Raw genomic sequence first — 11,781 nt, 5'->3', positions numbered from 1 at the left:
TTCTTGGTGAATGGTCTGAAGTCCCAAGATAAAATATCAACTTGCATAACTAATTCTAATTGATAACTAGAGCTGTCTTTATTTTGTTTTCCTTTTTTTTTTTTGAATTCTAGCTCAGAATTTAACAGTCATCCATGTCTACAAAATTAATAGCTTACAATAGTTAGATTCTTGTGATTGTGATCAGGCATGCATTTCTAGTAGATGACTTCTAAATATTATAGTCTCAGTATCTTAGTCTCCCTGTCCCAGCATTTCCTTTTCCGGTTTTGCTGATATATTTTAATTTCTTGTATTTTGTTCATTTCTTCAGTATCTTAAAGAGGCAGGCTGGGCTGAAGGTGGTCGAGTAATTGCTTGCACTCAACCTAGACGATTGGCTGTGCAGGTGATTTTTTATTTTGTAGTTCTTATTAACTTGTAAATTAATACTTCCAATTATCTAGCCTCTATTTAATAACCTTCAAGGTGTTGAGTTGGTTGCAGCTATTTTTGTGTTTTCAAATTTTCTTATATGCACACCACATTGCATGATAATTGCTTTGTAGTCATGCACAACATTGTAGCAAAAATGCGAGTTATATATTTCATGCTCATCAATAGTTCAATATTGTGCTTTGATAGTCTGAGAACAGTGAGTGTAGTAGGTTCTAAATGGTATAATGTGAGAACATAGGTTAACATTGCATGAACATGTTTGATAGAGTCTGCAGATAGACAACTTGAATCATTTAGATTTGAAGTGTAAAGGTAGACTGTATAGAGAGACCAAAACGATTGTACACGACATACTTAAAATGATTTAAAAGATTTGCTTGTTACTATGAATATAGTCTTTAATGGATGAATATGATTCATTCAACTGTTTCTAATTAATTCTCACTCACAATTTGTTCTTGTATGCTCATAAATATTGCATGCCCTATCATTATAAAATATATTTTCATGTATGTTCTTATTATGATTTATATTTTTTGCAAACTTGTTTTCAAATATAGCCTTGAAAGACAAGGGGAATTTTTGACCATAGATTATACAGTGAATTAAGGCAACAACTACTTGGTCTAATTTTCAACAACCAACTGGTTTACAGCCTCAGAACTCAAGCTCTCTATTGTGTCAAGTCTTTCTTGGTTGTCAATGTTCTTATGTTCTATCATTCTGTGCATTACTCTTCCTTGTCTCTTCTACAGTCTACATGAATGTTCTTACTTACATGTTACAATAGGTAATTACATGTCTGCAACATATAATGCAATCTGCTTTAGCCACATCTGTTTTTCCTTGACTCAAACTGTATAGCTTTAGGTTACAGCTTCAAATGTTGTAGATAATGTTTAATTACCTATATATCATCAAACATTGCTACTCACAATTATTCAAGTTAAATTCATTCCTAATACCAAAGTGTTAAAAAGAAGTAAAAAAATGTAACCATCTGAATTGGCTTGCTCTATGGTATTTTATTTAATTATATGCATACCATTTTCTGAATAGTCAGTTGCATCACGAGTTGCTGAAGAGATGGGTGTCAAAATTGGAGAAGAGGTTGGATATACCATTCGGTTTGAAGACCAGACAAATCCTGTAAGACCAGTTAGATTTTTTTGTGGATGGCATATTTGACCAATGGTGCTTGCATCTATTCTCTTTCTCAACTAAATAATTTAATAAGTTTTCATTATGAATAGGGTGTGACTATGATAAAGTTTCTCACTGATGGGGTACTGATTAGAGAAATGATGGATGATCCACTATTAACTAAGTATAGGTATGCCCTTGGGTTTAACTTTCTTGCTGTTTCAGGGATTCTCACGAAACTATAGGTGTGGCTCCTTAGGAATCTTCTTCTAGTTCAGCCATACATGCCCGTTTACTCCAACATGAAGTGTTTATACCTATATTAATTTAGCTATTTTCCTACCCATCTCATTGTTTGATGATAATGACATTAATAGCTACTTTCAATTTCCATTTATTTGTCACTTTTCCTTTGTTTAGTGTCATCATGGTAGATGAAGCTCATGAGAGATCTATATCAACTGATATGTTATTAGGCCTCTTGAAAAAGGTAGCTCTCAGTGAACACATGTTATCATCCAATTTCATGTTGCTTTCTGATTGTGCAATAAAGATAACCATCTCATTATTGCCAGATCCAACGACGGCGACCTGAATTGCGCCTAATCATATCATCTGCAACAATTGAAGCGAAGTCCATGTCCAACTTTTTCCAAAATAGGTCAACCCATTTTCTAGTTTAGTTCATCTTATTTGACTTGTGTTTTGCAATATCGTCTCTTACTATGGCAATAGTTAAATTACATATTGGTATGAATACATGTGAAATAACATTTTTAGCTTGCCTAAGTTCATGCATTGTTTCTTCAGCAAGGACCTCGTTGGAGTTCTCAAACATTATCTTTGAAGCTCCCATGTTGAGTCGTCAAACAAATTGACAAGCTAAGCAGTGTCATGGTTTTTTTTTTATCTCGTTCTCATCAGCTGTCAATAGCGAAAGATATTATTTCGGTCATGTACATAAGTGAAACTAGGTCAACATTAAGAATATTGCTTGTTTTGGATGCACTATTCATACAAACAGTACTGGTGGTACAAGTGTTTATCTTGGCCGATGTCAAGTGAAATCAATTACATGTTGGGCCAAAGGATGGGCAAAGAAAAGACAAAGGTGAACAATAGGGCTTCAGATAAAGGTTTGTGACAAAGAGCTAGAGCTGAGATGCACACAAAATACTTTGTGAGATTTCTCGTGTGGCAAGCGGTTTAGTTCAATTGGTTTTTGAAGATCATATAGAGATGATTAGTATTGAAGGTCAAAAATCGATGATCATCATGCAACTAAACAAGGAGTTTGAGAATCCCTATTTTTAATTTGTATTAATTAATAGGTTTATTATATAATATATATCTACAGTAATAATCTGGTTAGCTTGTATACCCATATAATAAATCAGTTTAATTTGATTTAGACTCTAGTACTACCTAAATTGAACCATAATTGAGCTTATAAACCACTTAGTTCTAATTCCATTCATTGGAGATGTAATTAGGCCTAGGTTGAAGTCAATTAGGTCTAAATTTAATCCTAAATCTACTTATTTAACCCCAAAACTAGATTGCATGAGCTGAATCTTGCCGAGTTGTGGCGCATTTGATGCTGATAGAATATCTTCGTGGCTAATAACAATACTAGTATTGAAACAAAAATTTTTGAACCTTGGAGAGCCTTTCTATTGGCATGCTGGGACACCAATATAAGATTCAAATACAAAGCAACTTGTTTGCTGGTCACAAGATCTAAAGAGGAATGAGGACTTGGAGTATTAGGCAAAAGGATGCATAACCCGTCTTCTTACCTTCACAGGAAAATGACGGTGACAGATCGATTATAATCTCCTATCCATGGTGTTATATCTTCCAATATAAATGCCTCTTGGGAGATTACTAGATCATAACGTCACCTAGTACTAGATTCCCTTGGCTGATAAAGAAAAGAAACCTAATATTTGAAATTTAATATCCTCGTGAGTTGGAGATAGGGATGACAACAAGGAGAGAGAAGGGTTAATCATATTCTCACTACTTTCCTATGCTAGAAGCAAGACACGTATCAACAAGATACTCTTCTTCAGTCCACACAAAGGGGTGGTGACATAATGATAATTTTGAAATCATATCCTTATACACAAGGGCACATCCACGTTAACGCCTACCTGGGCTTTAGCTCAGGGGCCTGCGTCGAGAAGGAGACAAGCTCAGATTTATGGCGGGAGAAAGGAAAACCGTGAGAGAAAGAGGAAGGCAGCTCAGGGTGATAGTGTCTGTGTTCGTGGCCCACAACTCGGGTAGATCACCCAGGCTGACTCTACCATTGCTTATATATATAATTCTATTGGTGCTACTTTTATAATTAGATCTTAATCCTTAGTTGCATCTTTCCCCTCTTTAAACCAATATCGATGGGATGGTGATTAACTTAGATAAAGCTGGTTTATTTTATAACATGATACAAACCACTAATAAACTTTAGAAGGCATGGTTGTTTGTATTGGTAGACGGGTCACTATCAAAACATGATTTAATATTTCATACCATAGGGTTTAGTAAATTATCTTAAAACCTGATACTGACTGACTCAAGTAATTGTTGTGTACCACCTATGCTAATTGTACTAATTATGTCCATGAGTATTATGTTGCTCCAGCATTCAACATGCCTTATTATGCTATGATATGCGCTAAAATTTATTTAATGATTGTTACTTTTTATAATTTGTTTTATCAAAATTTTAATTCAATTGATTATTTTCTTTTATAATTTTATTTTTCATGTAAAAAAAATTAAGATTATGGTAGTAAATTGATATAAATTGATCTTAACACACATTATAGTAAAAATGAGTAACATCATTCTTAATCAATTATTAATTGATATAATGAATAAAAATTTATTTAAATACATCTTGACATGTTTTAGCATTTGCCAAAATGTGTTGGGTATTAGTAGGATATAGTACAATAAAAGTTAATTGATTATCTAATTCTTATAACTTTATTTTTATAAATAAGTATATTAAGTGATATTATACTAAATTAATAAAATTCATCTAAATTTATCTCGACATGATTCAATGCATGCTAAAGTGTGACATTGTATTGAGCATTAGTACAACACGATACTGAAACAATACCTTTTCAATTGGGGACCAGAACTTTGACATAGAATGCTTCTTATAATTTTATCCACTCCCTAGATATTTATCTTCCTTCTTACCTTCCTCTTCTTCTTTTTCCCTCTGCTATCAATTAGCCAATGTAACATGTATCAATAGACTTAACACTTTCTCATGGTACCTACTCAAAACTCTCCTTGCAGACTGCCACTCCCTCAGCACACCTGTACTTATTGCAGCCTGCTGCATGGTGCACGCCTCTTGCACATGCCACATGCCACATGCCACATGCCACATGCCACATGCCACATGCCACATGCCACATGCCACATGCTTCTCTTCATATCTAAAAACAGGCCCTTCCCTTCCCATCAATAGCTGAAAACCCTTTTCTACCATTATCACATCCCTTATGACCTCTTGATCCCATGTGCTCGTGTTTTGGAATGATTTTAAGTGGGGTTAGCAAAATCAAGTGAGATTAGTTGCATATTGAGCTTTTTCTCGATTTGGTCAACTTCTACTTTTTAAACAATTTTGATGATTTACACCAAAATCTCATTAACTTGAATTTGATTTTTCAAGATTTGGAATATTCTCAAAAATTTGTTTGAGAAATTGGTTGGAATCAGATAGGCCAATCTAATTAGGCTAATTTGTCTCTACTTACTGCAATAAAGGCAACCACGCTATGGATCTATAAGTTAAAGGTCGAGATTTGAACATGCTACTACTAATGCTCAAGCGATCACTATTGTACGAGAACCATCTAGAGGCTTAGAACCTATTTCCCATCTATACGCTTGTATTTCTTTAAGGTACCGGTAGGTGTTTTGTTGGTGCAATCGGCCCAAAGTGGTGAGGTTTGACTTTGATGTATTGATATGCAGTTAAGGGTTTAAGTTATGTTGGTTGATTATTGTTATTTGAGATAAAAAGAATTGATAAAGAGTGATGCATATTTATATACAAACTACGAATCTATCTTAAAAATTTATAATTAGGCTAATTGACAGATATATTAACTAATATATACATATAATATGGTAATTAATATATATAGATAACATTTCCCCTCAAGTTGGAGCATAGATATTAATCATACTCAACTTGTTACAAAGATAATTAATCTAAACCCCATTTAAAACTTTTGTGAAGATTTCCCCTAGTTCTCCCATCTTCACATATCCAAATCAAACTTTGTTGAATTTTCTCACGAACAAAATGACAATCAATTTCAATATGCTTAGTTCGCTCATGAAATACAAAATTCAATGCAATATGAAGAATAACTTGGTTATGACACCGCAGTTTTGCTGGTACTAAAATTTTAAGTCTGACCAAGTGTTGATATATCTACATTATCTCACACACAGACTGTGTTATATCCCTATATTGTGACTCTACACTGGATTGTGACACATCGTTTTGCTTCTTACTCTTTAGACTAAATTTCCTTTAACAAAGATACAATAATTTGAAGTAGATCTTCAATCCATTTTGGAACTTGCCCAATCTATCTCTGAAAAATATTCAATATGAATGTGCCCATGATTTGCATATACGATACCCAGTTGGGTGATTTGAAGTAGATCTTCTATTCATTTTGGAACCTGCCCAATTTGCCTCTGAAAAACATTCAATATTGAGTGTACACATGATTTGCATATACGATACCTCGTTTGAGTGCTTCCTTTAAGTAACATAAAATTATTCTAACGTTGCCCAATGATCAACTGTTGAGGATGACATAAATTGACTGACAACATTAACTGAATATGCAATATCAGGACGAATCATGGGAAGATAATTCAACTTTCCAACAATCTTTGATATCTCTCATGATATTCAAATAGTTCTCTCTTGAGGTGCATATTTTGAGTTATTAGAGCACTACAAGGCTTTGCCCCAAATTTTCCTATCAGGTTGAGGACATATTTTGAGATATAAATATGCCTTTTTTACTCCTTGTAACTTCAACATCCAAGTCTTTTGTGTGAAAGTGAGTATGAATGAAAGATTTAAGAGATGAGATTCCCGTAGTATCACTTCCGATTATAACCATATCATCCATACACATCTAACATAATGATACCAGCTCTAGAACACAGAATGGTCAGACTTGCTTTTCATGGTACAAAATTTTTCAACAACCTGACTAAAATTTCTAAACCAAGCACGAGGACTCTGTTTCAAACCATACAAAGGTTTTCGAAGATGACAACTCGCCTTAACTCCCCCTAGCAACAAAATCAGGTGGTTGCTCCATATACACCTCCTCCTTAAGATCACCATGAAGAAAAACATTCTTGATATCAAGTTGACGTAAAGGTCAAATGATGAGTAGCCGCCATTGAAATAAACAATCGAATACATGTCAACTTTGCAATATGAGAAAAGGTGTCAGAATAATCTACACCATAGGTTTGAGAATAGCCTTTAGCAACAAGATGGATTTTTAATCGGGTAATTGATCCATTCGAATTGGCTTTCATTTGCATGCAATAACCCATTTCCTTAAAAGTAGATCAACCAAGTCCCAAGTGCCATTGCCATCTAAAACATTCATCTCCTCTATCATTGTATCTTTCCAATCAGGATGAGATATGTCCTCATGGACAGTTTTAGGAATAGAGATAGAGTCAAGTGAAGCAATAAAAGAACAAGATGAAGATGACAAGCCATTATAAGAAACAAAAGAAGTAGGATATGTTGGTTGCTACTCGGAAAACCTAATGATTCCACTGTACAAAAATTTTGTACAAAGGTCTGAACCTTTCCTAGCTACCATGTGTTCTTTTAAATTAAACTTGGATCGCCTGCGGAACTTAACACGTTTGATCCAAAGTTTAATTTACTTGTTCTTTTAGGTTTAGACTTGGATCTCCTGCGGAACTTAACACGTTCGATCCAAATCACCTAGGTTATTAATTCCATTAAATATTAATTTCCAGAATTGGCTTCCAGTACTGCATGGCGAGGCACATTGCCTTCTTGGATATGGGAACAACCACCACCGCCTAGGCAAAGCCTTTTGAGGAAAGCTAATATTTAATTTCCTTAAATAACTTTAGGTCAACAAAAAAACAATCAAATCACAAGGATAAGAAAACAAAGAACACAACATCGAAAACAAATTCGAAATACTAGAATCGCATGCCTCTTGTATTTGGTATTTTTACATGAAGATAAAACTAGTATGATGCGGAAATTAAATACTAGTATACCTTTTCTTTTGCAAGCAAAAACCTCTAGGTCTTCTACCGTATTCCTCTTCTAACCTCGGACGTTGTGTGGGCAACGATCTTCTGAGATGAGAAACCACCAAAGCACCTTCTTCTCCTCCTTGTAAGGTTCGGCCAAATCAAGTGCACCTCCAAGGATGAAGAGAAACCACCAACCAAGCTCCAAGGGATGAAAGCTTTCCCTCCTTCTTCTCCAAGCTAGAATCCGGCCACCACTTGATCTCCAAGAGGGAAGAAAGTTTCGGCCACAAAGGATGGAGAGAAGAGAAAGGGAAGTGGCCGGCCACACCAAGGAAGAAAAGAGGGAGAAAATAATAGAGGTTGTTCACCTTGAAGGCTCCCAAAATCCCCTCTTTTATAATCCTTAGCTTTGGCAAATAAGGAAATTTAATTACAATAAAATTTCCTTAACTTTCTTTGACATGAATTAATTAAGAAAAATTAAATAAAATTTCCTAATTAATTATATCATGGCCGGCCACCTCATGGAGAGCAAACAAGGTAATTTTCAATCAACAATTAAAAATTCCTTATTTGTCTTTGGAAATTTTAAAAAATAAAATTTCCCTTTAAAATCCCTTCATGGTTAATAAAAAGAAATTTCTATAATTTTAATTTTTCAACATGTGAATAATTTACAAAGAAGAAAAATAAAATATCTTTCCAATCTACAAATAAGGAAAGAGATTTAATCTCTTTCTTTAATCTTTTGTAGAACCTTATAAAAGAGATATTTTAATTTTTAATCTCTCCAATAAATTATATTTTTCACATAAGAAAAATTTAAATTTAAAATTCTTTTTTAATTTAATAAGGCCGACCACCTTAGCTTGGGTTCAAGCTAGGGCCGGCCACCCATGGAACAAGGCTTGGCCGGTCCTAGCTTGATCCACAAGCTAACTTGACCGGCCCCTACACCATGGGTATGAAGGTGGGTATAGGTGGGTATAGTACTTTATAAATAAGAGGCTACGATAGGGACCGAGAGGAGTGTTAGACCCCGTGGTAGTTTTGATGTGATCAACCAAGTTAGTTAGGTCCTGCGTTTTGTCTGACCCTGTGTCTGAGTGTGCAGGAACTTAGGAGCACAGGAAGTCGAGCGGAAGACGCAACTAGCGAGAAGGACGGCACGGGAAGGGAGCCGACGGGCTCGGTGCGTCCGAAGGACGAGAAAGCTGCGGAAGAGTACTTCGGTTGAGCGAGAAGAACGTGCGCGGCGTTCGAGGGACGAGAAGCCGGACGAAAGCCTGCTCGAGGAAAAGGCCGGGAATTGGGTTCGGGTGAGCCCTATTCCGGTGGGCCGCAATCACCCAAGGGGCCGAACCGGAGCAAGTCAACTGGAGTTGACTTGTCAATGGTTCGGTCGACTGAACCTATTGATCGGTCGACCGAACCCTTCATTAACCAAAGCCAACCGCAGCAGACACGTCGAATGCCACGTCAGAAGCTGACCGTTGGTGGAGCTAATCGGTCGACCGAACCTACTGATCGGTCGACTGAACCCTAGTTTATCCAGAGACCAAGTCGAGCAGTTTGATCGGGCCAACTCAGCTGGAGACCGTTGGCCGATCGGTCGACCGAACAAAAGGATCGGTCGACCGAACCTAAGCTCGATCCACGGAGACCGCACCTGGACAGAAGACTAGGCAGGTACAGCAGGTTCGGTCGACCGAACCTGGGGATCGGTCGACCGATCCCTCTCGAGTCAAAACCTGATCCCGAAGATCAGGTCATCCGATAAGCTCTAGAACCCCTATATAAAGAGGGTCTCGAGAAGCTGTAAAGCACAACGAATACAAACGATTTCGAAATACAACTCCTGTACTCTCATTTCCTAAGCAACAGTTCTGTGCTCTTCAAGTGTAAAAGGCTACTCCGCCTTCGGAGAAGGAGATTTCTTTTAGTGCACTCTTTTACTGCCTTGGATTAACAACCTTCTTGGTTGTAACCAAGTAAATAGCTGAGTCATCTATTTCTGTTTATTTTAGTTCTGTTGAATTTCATAACTGTTGCTTTATTATTTAAGTTGAAAGCTTTGAGGAGGGTTTAGTTTTTATTGGCAGGCAATTCACCCCCCTCTTGCCAGTCTCCGCTGCTCCAACAAGGAGGAATTGGTTTTGGTCTCCCGATAAAATTAAGCATCCCGTGTTCGCCCCGAACACACAACTTAATTTTATCAATAATAATTCATTCCACTAGAGAACTATTATTGAACTACTGCACCAATCCCAAATTATATTTTTGGGCTCCTTCTTATTATGAGTGTGTTAGTCTCCCTGTGTTTAAGATGTCGAATGTCCACTAATTAAGTGAGTTACTGACAACTCATTTAATTAATATCTTAGTCCAAGAATAGTACCACTCAACCTTATCGTCATGTCGGACTAAGTCCACCTGCAGGGTTTAACATGACAATCCTTATGAGCTCATCTTGGGGACATTATCAACCTAGATCACTAGGACACAGTTTCCTTCTATAATTAACAACACACACTATAAGTGATATCATTTCCCAACTTATCGGGCTTATTGATTTATCAAACTAAATCTCACCCATTGATAAATTAAAGAAATAAATATCAAATATACGTGCTTGTTATTATATTAGGATTAAGAGCACACACTTCCATAATAACTGAGGTCTTTGTTCCTTTATAAAGTCAGTATAAAAGAAAACGACCTCTGATGGTCCTACTCAATACACTCTAAGTGTACTAGTGTAATTATATAGTTAAGATAAACTAATACCTAATTACACTACGACCTTCCAATGGTTTGTTCCTTTCCATTTTGGTCGTGAGCTACTGTTTATAATTTATAAGGTACTGATAACATTATCTTTTGTATGTGACACCACATACTATGTTATCTACAATATAAATTAATTGAACAACTACAAACAAATGTAGATAATATGACCAAATGTGATTCTTTATTCAAAATAAATGTTTACAAAAGCTTAGGCTTTCAGTATACACTCTAACAGGATATACCTTTGCGTAACGTAATAGGAAGATCATCGTTCGAGACTGGATAACGAAGTAGTATGTGTAGAACATAAATCAAGAGGTTGATAGGAGGCTTGACACGAGCTAGTTCTGGGACTGATAAGGAGGATATGATAGAATACATCAACAAATCATCATCTTCCCTTTGACGAGTTGAAATAGGTGAGGATGAAAAATAAGGCGTGTCTTCCCTGAATGTAACATTAATTGAGACAAGATATTTGTTAATATTAGGACAATAACTCCTATAATCTTTCTTAAGATGAAAATAACAAAGGAAAATATACTTCAAAGACTTGGGATCTAATTTAGTGACATGTGGACGAACATCTTGAATAAAACAAGTGTTACCAAATATCCTAGGTTAACAGGAAATGACTACTTATTTGGAAAAAGGATTTTGTAAGGGATCTCACCATGAAGAATAGAGGATGACATGCTATTAATGGAAAAACATGCTGTAGAAATTGCATGAGCCCAAAAAATTATAGGAACATTCATTTGAAATAAAAAGGCCCGTACAATTTCAAGAAGATGACTGTTTTTTACATTCAGCAATACCATTTTGGGATGGAGCATCAACACAAGCAGGCAGGATCCTATGGATCGCGACCATTGGCCCTCTCCTAGACCAGGGGTCGCTCATAGGTGGGGTTCTATGGATCCCACCTATATAACAGGTGGGGTCCATGAAACCCCACTTATGAATGATTTGGTTCATCCTCTGGACCAAAAGGTGTGGTCCAGAGGATCCGCGCTCCAACATAAGAGGTTTCATGAAGCATGTCATTCTGACCTATATAAGATTGGAATAAACTGAACGTATATTTCT

At 36.1% G+C, this 11,781-nt stretch overlaps 1 protein-coding gene across 2 annotated transcripts in view; it reads left to right on the top strand.

Annotated features, from left to right (window-relative positions):
* LOC121976882 (probable pre-mRNA-splicing factor ATP-dependent RNA helicase DEAH9) overlaps positions 1-11,781 on the top strand; it is a 42,434-nt gene that overhangs the window by 983 nt on the left and 29,670 nt on the right. For both annotated transcript variants that reach the window (XM_042529278.1, XM_042529277.1), the window contains exons 3-7: positions 314-388; positions 1,498-1,587; positions 1,692-1,771; positions 2,002-2,071; positions 2,157-2,242. In XM_042529278.1, the coding sequence (XP_042385212.1) occupies positions 314-388; positions 1,498-1,587; positions 1,692-1,771; positions 2,002-2,071; positions 2,157-2,242 (401 nt within the window). The remainder of the gene's footprint in view (positions 1-313; positions 389-1,497; positions 1,588-1,691; positions 1,772-2,001; positions 2,072-2,156; positions 2,243-11,781) is intronic.

The sequence above is a fragment of the Zingiber officinale genome, chromosome 4B, assembly GCF_018446385.1.
Source record: "Zingiber officinale cultivar Zhangliang chromosome 4B, Zo_v1.1, whole genome shotgun sequence".
NCBI lineage: Eukaryota > Viridiplantae > Streptophyta > Magnoliopsida > Zingiberales > Zingiberaceae > Zingiber > Zingiber officinale.
This window is presented reverse-complemented; position numbering and strand designations above follow the sequence as displayed.